General features: G+C 37.8%; 1 protein-coding gene across 8 annotated transcripts in view; it reads left to right on the plus strand.

The window, feature by feature from the left end:
- Nucleotides 1-22,053, plus strand: part of IFT80 (intraflagellar transport 80) — a 47,563-nt gene that overhangs the window by 11,757 nt on the left and 13,753 nt on the right. For 6 of the 8 annotated variants that reach the window (XR_010651838.2, XR_011740556.1, XM_065844625.2 and 3 more), the window contains exons 4-11: nucleotides 1,347-1,457; nucleotides 3,662-3,730; nucleotides 8,854-8,963; nucleotides 9,517-9,606; nucleotides 10,253-10,390; nucleotides 17,324-17,503; nucleotides 19,732-19,850; nucleotides 20,461-20,535. Coding sequence is in view for 6 of the 8 variants with exons in the window: in XM_065844625.2 (XP_065700697.1) it covers nucleotides 1,347-1,457; nucleotides 3,662-3,730; nucleotides 8,854-8,963; nucleotides 9,517-9,606; nucleotides 10,253-10,390; nucleotides 17,324-17,503; nucleotides 19,732-19,850; nucleotides 20,461-20,535 (892 nt within the window). In the remaining 2 variants the exon portion in view is untranslated. The remainder of the gene's footprint in view (nucleotides 1-1,346; nucleotides 1,458-3,661; nucleotides 3,731-8,853; nucleotides 8,964-9,516; nucleotides 9,607-10,252; nucleotides 10,391-17,323; nucleotides 17,504-19,731; nucleotides 19,851-20,460; nucleotides 20,536-22,053) is intronic. The other 2 variants (XM_071812746.1, XM_071812745.1) reach the window with 2 other exon arrangements.

Below are 22,053 nucleotides of genomic sequence, written 5' to 3' on the forward strand. Positions count from 1 at the left end.
ACAAGTGAAATGAAGACAAATTGTAATTGCGCTCGTTTGAATAATACTATGGAGATGGTTATTTACTGACAGATCTACCAGAATGTGTTTCCTTTGGTTTTAGTCTGGCTTTGTTTTCAAGACTTTTGTTGTTGGGATTTGGGGGTTGGAGGGCAGTGTTTGGTTGTGGTTTTTTTTTTTTAATTGAAATGCAATATAAAACATAGGAAACCGGAACACAATAAAAGTGATTTCAAGCTTTTGCCGATGCAGGCCACCTAAATTTTGCCGTCTTGGCTCCTGAATGTGCATTTAGTGCGGTGATGTTACATGTTTTACCTCCCCAGTTTGTGGTTATCTCTGTTGTCACCCATACTGGGCTTGATAATCTGGTCCTTTACTGAAATGATCAGGTTTTTAGTTTCTGGCTCATCAGGCATGGTCTGGTTTGGAATTCGTATTCCCAAGCAGGATGTTTTTAGTGGAAAATGATCGCACGGTGAGCGATGGAGCATTTGCACACACTGGGTGTGAGGTGTCTGTGCTGTTATCCCAACGAATCCTGCTCACTCTGGACATTGTTTGTAGGGATTCACTGTCTGGCAGATTAGACAAAAGAATTTGGGAAGAGTTTTGGTTTTCAAGTAGTTAATTTGAATCCCCAAACTATTCTAAGCCATGTGTTTGTTCTGCCACATGTTTCCAAGTCCTCCTTTGTCTGCTCTTTGGTCCAGTTTAAATTTGATCTTCCTGGATTTGAGCAACATCCCTCATTTGGAAAGAAAGACTTCCTCATGCTTCTGGTGAAATCATTAATGGCTTTGTTTTTGGCTTCTGTGAATTTCCATAACAGTTCCATAATGCAAGCAGCAATGCTTCCTCAGAGCAGCGCGCTCACTGATGCTCAGATTGTTCTAGCTTTTCCCTTATCCTTTTGAGTGATTTTTCAGACCTTAAAAACACAAACCCAAAACCCACAAGGACTCTCCTGGGCTGCCGTGTATTTACCTCCGTTGGCTTTCAGACAATGAAATCACTGCAGGCAGTTGCGTCCCCAGAGAAACATGCAAAGTTTAGAAGGACATAAGAAAAATCTATAGGCGGAACAAAGATTATACATACCAAAAGGAAAACAAAAACACATTAAAACCCTCAACACTGTAGCTAGTTTACTAATAGCTCTTCTGCAGAACTCATTTGTTTGGGCTCATCACAGTTGTGAACAGCATAATTGCACATTTTGTCCTTTTGTTGTTGTTAGTTGCTTCATCATGTTCTGCGTGTGTATTTTTAACAGAATCCTGTTAGGGTCGGAAATAGCGATTCATAAAATAATTATATCGTTTGGATCTTGAACTTTTGTTTAGGGAAGTTCCACTTGATTTCGAAATCTGGAAGAGTGGAGAAGAGCGTGGAGGCGCATTGTGGAGCCGTGCTCGCGGGGCGCTGGAATTCCGAAGGAACGGCCCTGGTGACAGGTGAGCATTCGGGAATGACAAAGCGTTCCGAAAATTCAAGTACCAGAAGAGCTCTTTCAAAATGAAGCCTTTTGGTTTTCTACTATACAAAGTTGACATGCAGAAAAGCAAAGGTACAGAAATATAGTACTAAACAAAATGAATTGAAAGTAGCTGCTTTCAATAGAATGTAAGTACTTTATTCTATGGCATAAATACAATAGAATGTGATTGAAAAATAATTTAATCCTTAACCTGCCTTCAGAAGATGTAATCCCAAGTTTCCTAGTTTATATTGTAGTGACATTAAATTTGAACGAATAAAACTGAGACTGTTAAGTCTTATGTGGCTTGAAATTCGCATGAGAAGCAGGAAATGGAAACAAAAAATCACTAATATAAGTTAAGTTAACTATAATAAGTTACTTTTTTATGTCTATATCTCTGGGGTTATTATCACCTTGTTTAATAGAACTTGATTTGGCACTTTTTGATTTAGAAGAATGTTGTCTATTTTAATTAATAGAAGAGCTAGTAAAAAATGTCTCCTTTCTAGTGACCCTATTAGATGTTATCCTATTGACTAGAAAGTAAATGTTAAATATCAGTTAATATCAGAGTGCTCAGGTATTTCTGTAGATCTGTATTTCATAAAGGACAGTATATGATTAATCTCTTTGTTTCTTATCTGTCACAAAAAAGGTTGCTAAGTCAGTACGTTTATATCTCTGCACATGACATTTGGAATCTTTTTAGCCAGCAAAGTTTACTGAGGCCTCATGAGCACCTTGAGTGTTCCTGTCCTGCTATTTCTTCATTATTAGGAGCAGTGTAGAGTGATCTCCCAGTGTCTGCATCTCTACGTGGTTTCTTGTCCTAAATCTTTTGGCATTTTTGTCCAAAACGTCTATCTTGACGTGAAGGGGAAGCTAATGAAATTTGCTGTGATCGGCTTCTCCTGTATGGGATTTCTGTCGGTGTCAGGGTTGTCTGCAGGCTGATGTAGCACAGCTGATTCCTTTGGACAAACTCCAACTCAGTCCACAAGTACTGAAGATAATTTTGGATCCGCTTGTTTCCAGACTCAGTCTGACTCTAAAACGCTGCTTCAAGGAACTCTGGCGTGTTCCTCCGAAATCTCAAAGGGATAGAAATATTGTTCTTTTTCAAGACAGATTTGCCTCAGGAACTTCTCCAAAGCAAAAGTCAAAGTTGCTTTTTCAATCTGGGGGTTTTTTGGTGTTATTTTGGGTTGTTTTCTTTTTTTTTGGAAAGACTGTGGGGGGAATGGGAATTCATCAGCACATCCAGACACTGTGCTCTGAGAAAATCAACTGCTCTTGTACCACATCCATACTTTGAGGAAGAGTGAATCCTGGATGGTGCTATATCAGTTAAAACATTATTTATGGTTCTATTGTAACAGTATCATGTGTGCACAATTAAGATTTTTTTTAAAATTGCACTTTTGAAACACTTAAAAGCTATATCAGCCAGATATAAAAGCCTGAAATCCGGTAAGTAAATTACCTTGGAAGGGAAGAATGGCATTAAGTGTCCAAGTGCACCTTTTTCCTCATTAATTGAATCTGGGAGGCCTAAACGAAGGCTCAGAGCTGTACATTTTAAATATGATAGCACACTAGGAAGTCTGTGTTCTTAATTCCTACATAACTGTGCTGTACAGTATAGAAGAACTTAATCTTTAATAAATAAACTAAGTTTCTTGGTAGCACGCGGTTATGTTATAAAATCTAAGCCTTCCAAGCGGAGCCTTCAGTTATCTTCAGTTTCACCATTTATCAACTGCGAAGCCACCGGTTTAATACATAAAATCTGCTCCTGCTCTCTTCAGACTCCTCAGAGACTCATTTAATCAGCCTCCACACTGGTGAACTGTGAAGAGATGAAAAGTGCGAGCAGTGCTGGGTAGAATATACAGAATTTAGGCTACTTTGGGTAGTGATGGGCATTCTCACCCCAAGAGGAGCTTCAGATACTACAGGGGTTTCCAGGAGGGGAAGACACTTGTTGAGAACAGCAGAACAGTCTGAAATATGTTTTCCTCAATGTACCATCTATGTGCACATTAGGAAACTACATAAACAACACTTACCTGTAAGAAAACCTGGACTTATTTTAACTCTAGTGTTTCCTAGATAAATACAGGTGCCATGTTGTTAGGCTTATTCTTGCATTTGATGGTTTCTATGATAACTTTTCAGTTGGTGAAGATGGCCAAGTGAAAATCTGGTCTAAAAGTGGAATGCTGAGATCCACTTTAGCTCAGCAAGGTAAGTTAATTTGCTTAAAGTTCCATTAGAACTGTTTAATTTGGAGTATTATGAAATATGCTTAAATAAGAGCCTAAATCTGGCTGTGATGGTTTGTGTAAGTATCTTAAGGCCTAGATAAACTTAACTAAAATTAAACATAAATCATAGTTAAATAGAGGGGAAACTGGATTTTTAATGAGATTATTATCTTAAATATTCTTCAAATGAGAAGTGTTATTGCAACACTTGTAGACAACAGTTTCAGTTCCACCCTAAGGATTCTGAAGAGACTAAAGAATTAAAGATTTAAAAATCCAGTTTTTAATACCAAGCCACAGACACTTATGGTGCAACTGAAAAATAAATCTCTGAAAGCATTTCAAGAATGCTCAAAAGATGCAAAGTGCGTGTAGGTGGGTTCCTCTGAACTTTGCAACTCTTAACAGCCCTGGGTTCTTCTATTTAACCCAGTGACTAATTTAGTGTATGCAAACAGTCCTACTGAAGTGAAACAATCCCTGTGCTTCATTTCTCTGTTGAACTGAGGCCATGGAGACCGAGCCTTGATCTTGGCTTTGTAACTGCAGTTTTATGCACACTGGAACGTTTCAGTTATCTTCATTTAAGTCAATTTAAAATCTCATTATTGTGAAGTGCAAGTACATATTTATACAAATGATGATTGAGATTTTTAAAGTGCTATTTTTTATAATCATAATTTCAAATATTTTTGTATCATTTCAGTGAAGATACTGAGCTGGATTTTGTTTTTCAGGCTTCATACATTGAGATCATGTGACCTTTTGACATTTTTTAAGAAACCACATGCACCTGGGGTTGGGTTAAATGTCAGACCCTTATCTCTTTCTAAAACAAATTATCTGAATTCTTTCAACCTGTTGAAGGCATTTTAACCACAGGAGTGAATGTAAAATGTATTTCAATTCTGTTAAGGAAGTTCATATTCAGATGTCATGTTTTTTCATGTTTACAAGGTAGAAAGATAAGCTAACTGAGCTATATTTTGTTTTAAAGTTGAAGCACGCACTTCACTATGTCTCAGTTGACATGTTTCAAGCTTTTTCATGTTCAACTGCTTATCTGAGGTTCGTTGAAGCTTATACAGTAGGAGTTGTTCTAGTTTGGAATATGCAAGCTGAATATTCATTGATTTCGTAGGGTTTCTGTACAGTAGAAATGTACAGCTGAGTGCCCATGGGATAATTGTCTTCTTGCATTTGTGTTTTAAGATAAGAGCCCGTGAGGTTCAGAAACCCTTTAAACTTTAATTTACACGATCAGATTCCCACCAACTGCTTTGTAAGCTACTGATGTACTTGGGATCAGGATAGGATTCTGCACAAATCATGACGTTGTTGAAGAGAGGTATATAATGTTTAGGCTAGTTTTTCACTTCCTTTATCATCTTGAGAAATGAAGGGATTCCCATCACTAGCATTCTTTCTACTCATTCCACTTTTTGTATTAGAAAGACATTTTCAGGCTCCTATCTTTGGATGATGGTCCACATGCGTGTTCTATCTTTGAATTTTGATTCACTACAAAAACACGAACGTACATTTTTCCTCTTTTTAGCTTTTTCGGTGCTTATATGGAGCACTCTGGCTGCGAATCCTTCCATCCTGCCATTGCATGGGATAAAGAGAGAGCCTCTTGGTGTAACGTTACTGTTATGGCTGCGTCGTTCTTTGAGCCTGATCTTACTTCTTCGTCCTTCAGTTATCTAAATATTCTTCCTTTTATTTCTCCTTTTCCTTAAACTGAAAGCTTTTAAGAAAATGCTAAATTTGCAGTCCTTTAGGCTTCCAGCTGAGAATTATGAAGAGCAGGATGTATAATGTATTGAAGGTCCACGTGTGATAGAAAAGATGGCTCTACCAGCACAAATTTTTACGGTGCTTTGTCAATTCTGGGATTATTTGAGGCGGAAACTGTCGTGTCGGTGGTGCCACCTGCACTGACCGAGAAACATCTGGTTAGTAGGAACAGTGCTGAGTCCACAGCTGCATCTCTGGAAGTGTCCGTCCGAAATTGCTGCTGCTGAGGGTCATAAATCACCATCTCTCTCCAAGTCCTCTACAGAGTCAAAGCAGAAAATTAAGTAGAAGGCAGGTGCGTCTTGTTCACTACAATCAAGATTATTCTGCAGCACCGTTTCTTTAGCTTATCCCACTAGTGAAGGCCACAGCTTTGCTGATAACTTTACTCCAAGATCTGAGGATCTCCAGACCAAACAAGCCTCATGGATCCACCCTTCATATTTCATTGCTAGAGCAGCTGCTGTGATCATTGTAATTATTCCAGTGTCCCTAATTCCAGTCAAGACAGGAGTAGTTCCTTGTGGAAAAGTCATGTTTTAAATGCACTGAATGACGTTATTTCTTGTGCCATGAGAACTGGCTTTCTTTAAGAGCACTTGATGAAGGATGTCACCATAACCTTTGTGAAAATACACATGCATTGCACAGACCAAGCCAGTGCTTTTTCATTCTTGATCAAGCCTTGACTTTCCATTATAAAAGAATATGACACTTATTTATCATTCAAACATCATTAACCACAGACTTATTGTTTCTGTGCCACACATTCTACCAGTTTACCTCGGATTAATTTCTAATTATTCAGGTGGTTTCTGTCACATTTCTTTCAAATTGCATTTGTCATCTTGTCATAGCTTCCTTGTCTTTTGGCCCTGCGGACTTTCTGATGGGTTTCCAGTGACTCACATGCCGAGTGAGCACCAAGGAGTTAGATGAATAACTGATATATCAATTACCTTTTTGGTTAATGAAAGCAAAATCACAACAGTCACCATGGAAAGAGTTTAATTACAACGTGATTACTGTGAAGTGGAACTTCGAAAGGGACAACTATTCCAAACGCAGCTCCGATGCTTTGTGTTGCCACAGGGAGATGTACAATTGTCCGCATTAATGTTTCTACTCCTGTGAAGGTAAAAGGACTCGCATAGGCTGAGATGTGAAACCCCACCCTGCTTAATCCTGCTGTTCCTTCCTCCAATCTTCTCTCAGCCCATCTATTCTCACTTCTTTTCCCAGGGAGTATTTGTTCCTGGAGCTGTTTGTCACCGATGCCACTCGCTGCAGCGTGGCTGTTCTGAATTCCCTTTCCGCAGCGATGCGATGTGTTGGCAGCCTCTTCCCAAGCAAGCTCTTGTTAAGTGCAGAAGGAAATGAGTTAACTCAGCTCCTGCTGTTAAGCCCTGGAAATTGTGGTTAAGTAGTCAGCCGTCATAAAAAAGTCAAACATTTGGTTTGAATATAAAAGTCTTCTGATTGTTAAATCAGCATTAGAGCAGGGCAAAAATTAGTTTATTTGGAATTTCTGTACAGCTGGTGACAGAATTTATGTCATTTTCAACATAAATTGTTGCCAGTAGGAAAACAGCTAGTGCCAGATTTACTTAATATATGTTGTGTGTTTCTGTGAGTTGTCTCCTATAATGGTTGACGAGTTAAAAAATAAATTACATCATTCTATATTTCTAAGTAACATAAAATAAGTGCCTTCCTAAAAGAAAATATACAAAGTGCAAAAATATACAGGAGCAATGACACCAGGTCTCAGTTTAGCGTTGGAATATTTGGAAGCTCAAATCAAGTTGACTGTGCTGAACTGACGTGACCATAATAAAATCAGGTTCTTTTCAGAGAGAAAATCTGAAGGCTCAAGTGAGCTATCAGATGATGTTAGGACAGGTGACAGAGCACTTCAGTCACTTTAGTATCTAAATCTCATCTCATTAAAAGATGTTCCTGAGTCATTTTTTGAAATGGAACTTGATTACCAAAAGTGTCTCTGAAGGGACATTTGATCAGCTTGATACTTTATTGTCATCTGAAATATGCACAACTCCTTAAGAAGATAATAAGTGAGAGTTCAGGAGAATTCCTTTCGAGTTTCCTCTTCTAAAATCGTGACATTGTCAAATAGCAACATTTGGGTTGTAATAATTGCTCTTTTGGAGGTTTCTTATGTCTCAAACACGGCTTTTGGGGCACAGCTCTCATTCAGGTCCGTGTTGTACCTGCCAGTTCCACGTGGGTATCATGGACTTATCCTTTGGTTCTTATTCTTCAGGGGTGGTTAATCCTGTCAAGTACCATGGAAAATATTTGCATAGTTGACAAGTTTGATATTTGTTTTTTCCTGGATGCTTTTTTCATGTAATTTTGTGCTTTATTTTCAAAAAAGGTCGTTGGAAAACTGCAACAGAACATGATTTTAAACCAGAGCAGTTAACTTTATTCTAGATAGAGGCGTTCTTGATCTGCAAAAAAGTGTTTTCAGTTAATTGGGAAAAATCTGTCAAGTTGCAGGCCGCTCGTTAGAGTTTTATTTACGATCATTTGGGTTGTGAGTTGCTGGTGTATGGAATATTTGGGTTTTTATATGTGTTTTGTTAGAGGCTTAATTATGGAGCCTACATATCTTATGAATAATAACTTAGGTGCAATGCAAAGCTTTTTCAGCCCGGATTTGTATTAAATGTCAATGACAATGTCGTCTTATTTAGCTCAACTATATATTAGAATAAATTGGTCAGATTGGGAGCATATAAATAAGGTTCGGTGAAGCTGAAGAGACAAAATTGTCTGTTTATAAAGATGGTTTGACTGAAGAAATCTTACAATAGAGAAGAAATTGGGTGATTTTAATTCTTCTGGGGTGGTTTTAGAGACCATTAAATGAAGAAGCGAGTGGTAAATGTAGTTGGAGTCTGCTGGGAACAGACCTTGCAATAAAATCGGCAGGTCTTAAAAGTTAAGTGATGCATTGGGAAAATCGATAGGTACAATATGAGGAAAGACCTGTAGCAGTAGTAAAGTCATACACAGTTTTATTAATAGTAACCCAGATGTAATATTGGACAAGCCATCAACTCCTTTCTTGTTTTGCACGCAGCTGATTTGTTCAAAGTTAAATTGAGAGTGGCCTCATTCAGAGTGGTAGGATTTGGATGGTTCACTCAAATGAATTTCCAGGACTATACCCCATATATATATATGTATATATATTTCCTTGAGGAGTGTTGGAAGGGTACAGAGCATGAGCAGAAGTCTTCAGAGTTGTGTTTCTGTCTGTCTGTCTGTCTGCAGGAACACCGGTGTACTCAGTAGCCTGGGGACCCGACTCTGAAAAAGTCCTTTATACATCAGGGAAGCAGCTGATTATTAAACCTCTTCAGCCCAACGCTAAAGTTTTGCAGGTATCGTTGATACATTAGGCTTGTCTCACACTTCCATGTGAGTTTTTGTCAGTTATTTAGAGTTTAGCCAAATGTGAAATGTTTCTGCTAAAATTTTCCATGCAAACAACCGCTCAGTTCTCCCCCCACAACATTTTAGGTTTTTGGAGAATAAGGAAATTGTTCATTTCTCCAAACTAAAACATAAAATGGACACTTTCTGCTATGGATATTCTTCAGACACGTGATTAGGCATTTCCCTTTTTGTTAACGAAGAAAAAGCAAAATGACACAGAAGGTTTTCCCTTTTCATTGTTACAAAAAGGCAGAAAATGCAGAAGCAATTGTTCAGAACACGTTTTTAGTGCGGATTGTTACACTTTCATTCTGCCTTGTTCAAGCTGTATTTAGTTTATCTTTCTGCAAGAAGAGATGACATCTGTGGGTTTCTGCTGTTGGAAACCCTGATGTACATTGGAGCCTATGAACGCTGGTAAAAGATGAAGGATAAAGATTAAAAATAATGTTGTCAAACTTGGTGCATGTATGTTTAATTTCTTCTTTTCCATTTCAGTGGAAAGCCCACGATGGACTTATTTTAAAAACTGACTGGAACTCAGTTAATGATCTTATTCTTTCTGCAGGTGAAGATTGTAAATATAAGGTGAGTACTGGTTAAATTCTTAAGGGAAACTAAACGACTGAAAAATATATCAGGCATTCTGATGTTTTCTAATTTTATTAATACATGAAAACTTAAAACTAAATGACAAGTCTTTCAGTTTTTGTTACCCTGAGTTGTATTATTTGTAAATACATCTTCTGTCTATAACATTGAATTAGACACGTCTAGAAAAAAATACAGCAGAATAAAAATAGGTAAAAAGCAAGTGAAACAAACTCTGGAAGGAAAATATGTAGAAATATAGACATTATTACTTGAAATAGTATAAGCTATGACATATACTGAAAAAGGTAATGACATCAAACTAGAGGAGGTAAAGCTACTGTTTTCTATTACAGGAGCATTATTGAATCCCTTAGGAAGTATTTCGGTTAGAATATACTGCATCCAAAATGGAAAGCACATATTGTATTACTTGCTTTAAGCAGAAACCTATTTTTTAAGTGTATCGTATGTTGGTTCTATCATTCCCTAAGTGTATAATAGCTGTGATAAAAAACATTCACAATTAACAAAAACTAAAAATAGTAGTGTCCAAGTTTTACAATCAAATGACTTCATTCTAGAATAAGCAAAGGTATGCCCAAACTATGTTCATAGAGATATATATTGAATTTTTTTAAAGGTTTGGGACAGTTATGGCCGCCTCCTGTACAGCTCCCAGCCCCACGAATATCCTATAACCTCTGTTGCCTGGGCTGGGGATGGAGAGTTATTTGCCGTGGGTTCTTTTCATACTTTGCGTCTATGCGATAAAACTGGGGTAAGTAACAACTCAGCAACAGCAGATGTGGAATCGTACAAATGTATTGATTATACAGCACATATTGCTGAGGGTATACGTGTACGGTGGTTTTATTAGCAAAAACTAGTCATGTCATCCATCACCTTTCTACTGGGTGCATCTGACTAAGATGCTATGTTCTTGATCTGCTTAGCTGAACTTCTAGATATCTTTTGGGTTTGATAAATTTGAATAATCATGCAATTAGTAACCATAAAAAGCAAGGAGTGTGTAAAATTGACCTATCTTAAAAAAGGAGGTAGAAGAACGATGTCCTTTTTCCTTCAGAAATACTAAATGCTGCCAAGCACATGCAGTGAGGAGATCACAAGATGTGATTGTCAGGCATTAGATTTTATTTTTTACACCCAGTTTGTTGTTGTTGACCCAGGGTTTTTTTTGTCAACTTGGTCTTCAATTAAAATTAATTTAGCGCAGTTTCATTGACCTTCAGGTTCTGCAGCTTTTTGCTGAGACTTGGGTTGCATCGAACCTTCCTGGTTTGGGACTTTTACTGTTCCGTTCTCCACCTCTTTTCTTATTGTGTTTGTTGCTCTTTTGCTCAGGTTCAAAAACCTTCATTTGCCGTGGTGTTTTTGGGCATCTTCCCTGGAGCGTGGTTCTCCTTACCATGAACTTGACCTGTGTGTTTCAAGTAGTTTTAAATTTTTGAAGAAAAATCATTAAAAAGTAGACTCAGGCTACCTCAGCTGGGTGTTCCTGCTCCATGGGGGGATTGCACTGGGTGAGCTTTCCGGGTCCCTTCCAATCCCTGACATTCTGGGATTCTGTGATTTCCTGTCTCTGTTTTAAGGCTGGAGAGCAGATTGCACTTGTCATCATTTAATGTTTTTCGTCATCAAAATTATTCTTTTAAAAGCCTATATTTCTTTTTCTGCTGTCATGTATGCCGATTTGTAGCATGTAGCTTTTGTTTCTGATCCCCAGGGCCTTGCTGGTTTTCCTGCCAGTTATTATACAATATAATTTACTGCAAATATGGTTCCAACTTCTGGTGCAGAAACCCAGTAATTTCTTAATCAACATTTAATGTTGAACGGGCTCATGGACTTTGTTTGAAATATTAGGTTTATTTTTCCATAAAATTAAGGGTTCTTTTACCTGGTTTGTTACTCAACTCTGAAAGAAACTATATGTACGGTAGCTCGTGCCAGATGCTTTTGTCTGTTTAGCAGCTAGCAAGGATAATTTATGATCTTCAAAAGTCACGATTTTTCATGCAAGTTTCTTTCCTGACACTAAATGTAAATAGTTACTAAAGAACGAGCTTTGCTGGTATTGAGGGGAAAGGAAGAATGGTTCACATACCACCAGAGTGATGGAGTTTGAAGAGAACCAGACCTGGCTTTTACTGGTCAACATAGACATTTTTATTATGTCTGATGTAATGGAGCTGTATTGGCAAATTGTTCCTCAGGGAGCCATCAGGCGATATATATATATCATTAACTCTTTTCTAGCATATGTCTTCAGTTTGGGGGCATAATTAAATTAAATGCTGTTAGCGTATTTTCTTTTCTCCTATTCTTTTCTTTCTACCTGGGTCTAGCAGCTTCGTGTTAAAAAACCTAGAAATGTAATAGTAACTTTGAAAAGCTTTATTTCTTCATTTACAAAGCACTTTTGCTCTGAGAGTGTTACGTACCTAAAAGGAATTATTGTGGCTAGCCTACAGAATACCAGGCAAAACATATTTAGTGTTGAAATTAGTGATCATTAATCCTGCAGAGAGTGCTGAGAGTAATTTTAGAGTTATATACATTGAAATGTAAAGCTGGATATTTTGATGGACAGACTTCAGCCTTCCTGGTGCTCACAGCTTTGCAGAATCCGATCCCTCGGATGAAGGGCGGCGCTTGCAAAGTTCTCTTATGTCAGCTATTTCCTGCGGCTCCGCGCGCTTCCCTCGACATTACTGAGCAGGTCAAAATATTTTCACAGTCCGAGATGGTAAGAATGACTGAAATTCACTGATTTCCTCCTTCCCCCGCTCCGCTCCCACATAATTCTCCTGGAAAATGGACCATCCCCATCTGCTCCGGGACAGGTTGTTGTCGCAACGCCTTGGAGAGTGTACAAGGATAATTGAGAAAAACCCCATGAAACACGGTGGTCAGGTGAATCCTTGTAGAGCTGCCCACAAAAGCTGGCAAAGCTGGACAGCAAATTTAGCTTTTACTTACACTGAATGCATTCATGCACTTGTTTTGGGAAGACCTTTTAGATTTTCCTCCATTAATGGTTTATTTACCCTTAATGGGGATTGGTCGGTTTGATTTGATTTTTGGTGGTCTCCAAATTAATTGTGCTCCTTTTGTTAAACATTATTTCTGGTGGTGTTTAGCTACAATCTCTTTTCGTAAACAACTTGATGTTTGACTGCTAAATCTTGCCTTTTTATTTTTATCTTGATTCCATCACTGTGCTTAGTAATGAAAGTGATTCTCTTCATAAATCTGTAAGTTCATGCTTTTAAATTCTTATATGCATTCTACAAACTCTTTTATGAGAGTGAATCATGGCCATTTGACTGGAGCAGTACTTTGCGTGTTTGATTCTGTTACACATGGCGTTTTACATTCCATAGCTTGCTCCTTGGAATGTCTAATTTTGCTAGGAATTCTATAAAAAGCATTTGGAAAACTTAATAAGATGTAGGGAATCTTTCCTAATTCTATAGAAAATAAAAAAGAACATTCTGCAAGAGTAATAACTGCCTCAGACCCCATTTAAAACAAGTGTGAATAGGGTGAGATGGCTATATATATTGAGCTCTGTGATAACATGTTTCTATTCAATGTTTTTCAGAAAGAAATAGACTTTGAACTTAATGAAAGTTCATGACATTAATTGATGTCCAGGATTCTTCGTGTGTTAAATGGTTAGCAGTGTTGGTTCTTATTTCCTTATTTTTTAAACCATTGACAAAGAGAAGTTTTGAAAATAATTTAAATACCTATGGAGAAGCTTAAAAAATAACTTAGGTGTTTAGCATTAAACCCATTAATTTCATTCAGGGCAGTAAATTGTGTGATTGTTGTAAAATTAACATAATTTATCCTTTAAATTGACATTAGGTATTAGACAACTATAAAAGATCTAACAAGATTTCGAAAGGGACTGTGTACAGCACGTGTATTTTCCTATTATTCTGATAGTGCTGAATTGTCCTATACTGGAGCACCACGAAAACCCAAGCAAATCTGTTTTCTATAGAGTTCCAATGAGCTTTGGTCCCATTACGTTTAGTTATAGTCTTGTTTCACAGTGATATGCATTTGGCAGTGTCACAAAAAGAAGGAGTTTTTTCTCTGCTGCCTCTATTTCATCCACCTTTATTAACAGTCGTGAGCTTGAATTCTTTGTAGCTCAATAAAAGGGAAAAATAATATAGATAGGTTTCGCATGGAGTTATGTTGTTGACCAATTCTTTCCAAGTTGGCGTATTTTCATTTATTAGAATTGGCCTAATGTAACTTCTGGAAGAAAATGAAAACATATGGATCATCTATGGAAGTAATAATCTGTTTAAAGAACTACATCAATGTTTCATTTTCTACGTTTAAGAGTTTATATGGGACAGTTTGTCATCCTATCTTTAGTTCTTGGGTCTAATAATTATGAGAATGTGCTTGATTTCAGGAGAATTTTAGATATCCTCTGCTTGGCTTTGTGCGGCTAATACACAGCTTAATGCATCACCTGGGGGTCGTGACTTAGTTCTTGATAATTTACATTAATTACTGGGGTCAATTCCAGCACATGTTCAAGAGAGCAACAAGAATCCCACACAGTTCTGCACTTCAATAGTCCCGTCAAGGGTGGTTTCTCCTCTTGGGGTAAATTGCCGTATATTCACATGCAGCACTGGGTTTCCTTATCTCTAGTTACACATGTTGTCTCCGGTTTGTAGAATCTTTGTGAGTTCTGGTGTGGGAGGAGTTGAAAGCCTAATATTTTATACTGAGTAAAATGTCTAGGGGGTGTATATAGACATATATACATATATATTTCCCATGAGCTGAGTCCACATATGTGTACATATTCAGGTGTTTCTAATAGGTTTCAGTATAGCGTTGCCTTGGATAATTGATTTTTATAATCTTGTAAGGTCCGATTTGCCTTCCATTGCATCAGATAATTAATCGACGTTTCCTGATGAGCAGCTCCTGGGCGGTTTGCACTGAAGCGTGGGTTCATCACTCAGCAGTAGGAGCTGGTTGCAGCTTTTAATGGATTTTCAGATGTCAGCTGCCTCCGTGGTGTGAAACGCCCTAAGGGCCACAAGGGAAACGGAGCCTTCACTTCAAAAAAAATTAATAAATAGAGGTTTGTGGTTATTAGGACCTGAAACTTTCTTTACACACACTCGTCTTGGTTATATCAGTTGGGGCGTAAAGGGACGAGAGTGTGTATTTGCTGTTAGTCCGGGAGTGGATTGTGGGGGAGATTGCCCATTTTCTTTTCATAAACAAAGACGAAATAATGGGCAAAGACTGTTAAAGTTGGTGGATGCGGGATGCTGTGTAAATTCTGACATCAAGGGGAGGTTCAGCAGTGTCAGCTTTAGTTCAGCTTAAATTTAAAAGTGAAGAAAATACTCTCACTACTTTTTTCCAACACTTTTATGCCATGATATTATGTGGATAATCATTCTTAATTTATTGCATTCAGTCCAGGAATAATAACTAATTGGATCCTTCATACCGAGTTTTAGAGCATCAATATTACACATGTGAAACACTGTCCTTGTTCCTGGGACACTGAGTTCCCTGAAGCTGCTCATTGAAATCATTTCACCAACATCTCAAGAGCCTCCTCAGTTTCCATTTACCCAAGGCAAATTCTAGTTCTTCATCTTTTTTACTACATTGTGCGATTGGAAAGGAGAAGCTCAAGTTATCGCTTTCATGTATTTATTTAATGTAATTAAACTTTTATAACTAGTCTTTGTTCTTGAGAGAGTTCATTGAATACAGGAAAAGTATAAGCCCAACAGTAATACCAAAGTATAGTATTGCAGCTAATGTTAGAACCACATTCATAGAGTCATTCATATAGTCATATTCATACCTTTTTTTTAAAACTCAGTATATCTGGTTAATACGTAACAGCCATTTCGGTTTTTAAAAGCTGTTCCTATCTTACAAAAGGAGAGCTAAATGATTCTTATTATAACATTTTGTGTACATGATAAATGTACCAGACATCTGCAGGGAGTATGAATCATTGGAGTGGTCTGAATTATACTGAGAGCGTTCAAAAATAGCTGGAAAATAAAACTTTGTAATTGCTTTATATATTAAAGAAAAAAAAAAGGTTGTAATCTGGAAATATTTTACTGAGTATTTCAACTACATGAGAAAAACAAGAGACTTTTGGTTTAAGAAATAAAAAACTGGTTTTGGAAATGTATAGGTGCAGTGTATCTGCTGGGTATACAAAAAGTACATTAAAATAAAAGTAGCACCAAAACCACATTCTTTAAGCTCCTTAAACTGGTTCTCAGTTGATGGCTTGATGCCCCTTTATTATTCACTCTGACTGATGGGTAGATTCTTGATCTGAGGGAAATGACCTTAGAAACAGCCTCGTCTGCTTGGGAGGATCCCAACATTCACTTATGAAATAGTATTTTACTTCTTCAAACTGTTGTCAGACAGATCACATCTGGCCAGCTGTGAAAAATCGCTCTCAGATGTAGGACATGTAGAGTGTTCTGAGCGTGCTCATTACCATCATTTGTCCTACAGCCTCATTTGCTATATAAGGATGTCAGACATAGTTAAATATTGCGCTCTTAATTACTGGAGAGTGTTTCATACAGAAGTCAGCCCGTTGAGACAGAAAGCAGGTTATAGACTTTTCTCTAAAAATTTCAATTACTGTCCCCAACTGCAGATCATATAGGCGATAAATGGTGTGTCTGTGAGCCAAGAAACCTTAAAATTGAGTGCTTGAAATTGGAAATTCAGGCAGTGCTTGAAATGGGAAATTCAGTGGGTGCTGACTCGGTCTTTCGCTCACCCTCGTGCGCGTGGGCAGCACAAGAGCCCCGATTCCATAGGTCAATTTACATCGTATTCTGTAAATCGTTAGTGCAACCGAGAGGTTTCCTTCCTATTGAATGTTTAAGTCTGACACCTTCTTTTTCCTGTAATTTTTGTGTTTCCATTTCGTATAAATTATATGAAGACTTTGTGTGAAGGACTTTGTATTTCTTGGGTATTAAGCGTACTGCAAAAGAAATCAGAATATTAAATGTGTTAGAAACATGAGGTGAGTATTTTCTTCCAACTGTCTCCCCTTTCATATAATACCATGTATCCAAAAGCCATGAGAATCCACTGTCTACGTTTAACTTCAATCACATGTTATTTCTTACTGCTTTGATACTGAAGACTTCAAATGTATTTGAATGCTCAGGTAGTTCTTCAACTGCTAAATGCTATTTAAAAAATCTCTAGGAAAGCAGGTACAGTACTTATTTTGTTAAGATTTGACCTGTGCCCCTGTGACATTAAACTGTGATAGCCATTTGCAAGCACTTCTTGATTAGGATATATATATATATATATATACATATATGATTTTGCCCAGACCAGTTTAATTGTTTCTAAGTACACTCACTTAATTTCTCTGTAGCAATTGTTTAGATTTATGAATGACCAGGTACACTTTAAGTGTGTTGTGACTAGATAACTTTTACCTAATGTACTTCAGGGAATCGAACTTCAATCTCATCCCTCTACTTTGCTTCTTCAAGTTGTAATAACAAGTTAGTTCATTGGTGTTTCTTAAGCAAATTTAACACTGTGGTATTGTTTTTTACAATATATCTTTTCCAAACAGTACAAAAATATTAAGAATTCATTTCTGTCTTTCTGCAAGTGGTCTTATGCTTTAGAGAAGCCGAACACGGGCAGCATATTTAATATTGCTTGGTCTATTGATGGCACTCAACTGGCCGGAGCGTGTGGGAATGGCCATGTCATTTTTGCCCACGTCGTGGAACAACGCTGGGAGTGGAAAAACCTTGAAATAACATTAATGAAGAGGAGAACCATGGAGGTAACATTCACAGTTCAGAGCTGTGCATTCTGATTATTAGCGTTCTAAGGTGATTTTTAATACAAAATATGTCCTTTTTTCCCCCCATGTATATATGACTGAAGATGTTTTAAATCGTATAATGGCCAGAGTTAGCAAATGGTGTAAATAATTATCAGTTGTGCCACCAGATGGACCAGAATTATGTAATGCAGAAGTACTTTATCCTCCAGAAAAATGCAAAACTCATTTGAAGGGCATGTGAAATGAGCTGTGGGAGGCCACGAACAAGAGAGAGAGAATTTCAAGTGTAATTAAGATGTTTGTGCAGAAAACAATACAAATTCATTGGCCAAAACCAAAGCATCATATGCAATAGTATTACAGGAATAAGTATATATATATATAAAACAAATATATAAAAAGGTATATAAATAGATATATAGAACTAATGTTACTTTAGTGCTGTGATGAATGTTGCAATCTTAGGGCACTGCCAGCTAAATGTGGTTGCTGATTATAACTATAAAGAGTCATGATGTGCTTTTCCGCACTGCATATTGCGTTACAGCCTAGACTGGGATCTTCCAAAGCTCCAGAACGTTGTCAGATATTGGATAATCTACACCAGGTACCCGTGCGGTGCTTCCAGCCATGCACGGAGCACCCGACATCGACCTCGGTGGAGCTGCCAAGTCCCAGCGCTGCTGGAAATGAAACAGGCCCCTACATGTGGTTTCTGGAGCTTAACTTCGGGATCCTTCTTTTGAAAACATCTTGGCCTAAAGCCACATTTAGGTTACCAAATATCTGGGAATTAATACAAAAGTATGAATTTTTACCTTGTAATTTGTCCTCTGTGTTCCCAGACACTGACTCACAACGTTCGCTCTCTGAACGCTGGGATAATAGATGATTTCCATTCTCGCAAATTTTCCAAATTACACATTCGATATTGGACACCAGGCCAATATTTTCAATATCAAGGTCAAGTCCCTAAATTCCTAATTAGCCCCTTAAACACTTTTTTGGTCTTGCTTCTGTTAACGTCGAATATGTAATTGGGCAAAGTTGTAACAACAGAAATGCCGTATTATGGGTTGGTCCAGTGGGTGGGATAACATGAGTCAGTGTCTGGGAACACAGATGACAAATTAGCAGGTAAAAATTCATATTTCTTCTTTCATTCCCAGACATCGACTCGTAACAGATGGCTCTGCAAATAATCTCCAGGGTGTTTGAATATGCAAACAATGGAGGAAGTATTGAGGACTCATTTTTTATTTGATTATAGTGATTTTACTTTATTCCCGTATATTTATGTAGGAAAATATTGCTGACAGAAAAGTCCTAGATGCATTCTTTGTTTTGGGTACTACAATAGCTTAGTTAATTATAGACATATCACTGCGGTAGACACAGCAATTAATATGTCTTTGGAAATGGTTTCTAGGCTTTCATAATAATTGAGTTCAGTCCTTGTTTTGCAATTGGTTGCGCAATGGAGGAAATCAAAGAGGAGTTACCACCCTCAGAATGGTGACATCTTAAAGAAAGAAGAATAAAACCAACCAAACAAACAAGAAAACAAATCCTGAACAACACACGTACACAGAGCCATAAAATATCTCCTTAGATTTCAGCTGCCTAAGATCTTTAAGCTCAAAAATCTGTGTTGATTACAGGCAAACTGTGGTTTTCTTGCAGCATTGGAGCAAATTTTCGCAGCAATGGCAAAGGCACAACCTTATTTCCCTTATTTCAGAGTTTGGGAGAGCTCTTCATCATCTGGACAACACATCTTTATCCAAATCTTGGATATTGCTGCGTTATTTTGATGGGATCATTATGGGATTGGTGAAACATTAGATTTTAAATGTTCAAATAATCAGCAACTCAACACCGAGTCTTAAAATGGGAACTTTCAGACATCCTTCATCTCAGATGATTTTATCAACCTCATGTATAATGTTGTGCTCAAACCTTATGCATTCTGATTACTCATTAGTTACTCCTTTTTTTAAGGAATTCCATGCAGGTCTTCAGTAATTATTCATTGTTTATTCAGAGTTTGCAGAACCTTTAAGTTCTCACTAGTGCTGCGAAAATGCCTGTTCCCACATAGATAATGTTCTTCTCTTAATGGCATCGTCGTATCAGCACGTGCTTATAATAAGAAAGAATGTGATACTCCACTAGGTAGTTTTCATTTCAGTTATTGTTGTTTTCTTCAATTTTCTGTTGATTAGGTGCACAACGTTATTAACGATGCGGTGGATTTGCTGGAATTCCGTGACAGGGTTATTAAGGCCTCTTTGAACTACGGGCATTTGGTTGTTTCAACTTCTCTGCAGTGTTACGTGTTTTCGTAAGTAAGACCAATTCCTGAAGTTTTCTCCATTTTATCTTATCAGTTTTAAGAGAGTAGCGGGAACTTCATTTGAAGTCCAGTGATTAATTCTGTTTTTAACGAACTGAAATATCCCATGGAACCTAACATCATCTACAAGAAATGGTGTTGGAGTATTATTGCCCTCCACCTGATGTCTTTTCTTTCATTTTTTTGCTGATGCCTTGACTGCCTGTTCATTTTGCTACAAAAACATGGGGTTTTTATCATGTAGAGGCAGCCGGAATTGGTGGCTGGATGCATCTGTATTTGCCCCGGTTCTGTGCCTCCATCTGGGGACTCTTTTTCTTTTGGATGCTGCTTCTGGCACACCATTATTTTGGAATAGAATAAGAATGATTCAATCCCGCATCATGTTTTAAGAACATGATATTCTGTTTCATATGCTGAAATTTAAAGTTGACTTCTAAACGCACCTTATTGGTTCAGTGAGATGACTAATGCCAAACCATCATTGCAGCCTGTAAGAGGGAGCACAAGAGAGGGGCTCTGTCCCACCTCTGCATCACTGGGAAAGGTTCGAACCACAATGCAGGAATATTTCAATAATTTACTTTATTTATTTCAGTACAAAGAACTGGAACACACCACTGATCTTTGACCTGAAGGAAGGAACAGTGAGTTTGATTCTCCAAGCGGAAAGGTAGTTTGCTTCTTGTAATGCTCACTGTTAGATGTGAACGTGCATTACCTCAAACTTTGTTATTTAACATAAGCACACATTGAAATATTAGAAATAGGCAAAAAGACAGAGTATTAGTAAGTAGCATGTAAAGGCTCAGCTGGTATATTTACCATAGATCTTGTATGGTGGTAATGAATCTTTTCATATATTACATGTATATGTTCATACTCTTATTTATGAAAGAAAGTAAATCTTCTGACATGACACTAACATCTGGGGTTTTTTGATGTTTTATGTTGCTTTTTTGAACTGGAATATATTTTATATAAATGAGCTTTGGTCTCCAATTTTTATTAAATGCATTGCCAGGTATACCAAATAAAAATAAATAGTGCCATTTATCTTGCATATTTGTATTAATATTTGCAACAAATTACTGGCTTTTTTGGTGCCAGTGATTTGTAACATGTACAATAGCTGAGAGCCTAACAACGCGCTTTTTGCTTATGGATGCATTTTGTGTCTATGAACTATAGATTACTTACCAAACACTTATTGTTGTGTGGAACTATCTGTGTGCTGCATAAAATTTTGCAATGTGTTCCTGCAAATAAGTGATTTTTCACCAAAGCCATGCATTGGAATAGATGGTGATTGGTTCATTAGAAGGGTCTTCTCTTTGTTCTATGCTATGATCTAGCCATATTGAAGGACATGATACAGGTATTATAACAGTATTTCAAAGCCAGCTGTAAAGGTAGCAAGGGGGGGCTGGTCGCTTCTCCCAAGTAACAAGTGATAGAATGAGGGGAAACAGCCTCAAGTTGTGCCAAGGGAGGTAAAAATTGGATATTTGCAAGTATTTATTAATGAAAAGGGCTGTGGGGCATTGGAACAGGCTGCCCAGGGCAGTGCTGGAGTCACCATCCCTGGAGGGTTGGACAGACGGACATGAGGTTCTCAGGGCCATGGGGCTGTGCCAGGGGTGGGTTAAGGGTTGGACTCGATGAGCTTGAGGGGCTTTTCCAACCTAAATGATTCTCTGATTCAAGTTGTTTCTCACATACACACACAGAGTGATGTCCCGTGGCGTGATGGGGGCACCCTCTGCAGCTGTACGCTTCATCATCGGCAGTTGTAAGATTGAAATCTTGTGATACCTATGACATTTAAAATCGTAGTGATTCCAGATAATAAATATTTTTCATGAAAGAAAGGTTAACATCCACGTTACAACTGAAATCGTTTAGAATATCAACTTCGAATCACAGAATCCCAGAATGTCAGGGGTTGGAAGGGACCTGGAAAGCTCATCCAGTGCAATCCCCCCATGGAGCAGGAACACCCAGCTGAGGTTCCACAGGAAGGGGTCCAGGCGGGTTTGAATGTCTGCAGAGAAGGAGACTCCACAACCTCCCTGGGCAGCCTGGGCCAGGCTCTGCCACCCTCACCAGGAACAAGTTTCTTCTCAAATTTAAGTGGAACCTCTTGTGTTCCAGTTTGAACCCATTGCGCGTTGTCCTATCATTGGTTGTC

Source organism: Patagioenas fasciata, chromosome 9 (assembly GCF_037038585.1).
Source record: "Patagioenas fasciata isolate bPatFas1 chromosome 9, bPatFas1.hap1, whole genome shotgun sequence".
NCBI lineage: Eukaryota > Metazoa > Chordata > Aves > Columbiformes > Columbidae > Patagioenas > Patagioenas fasciata.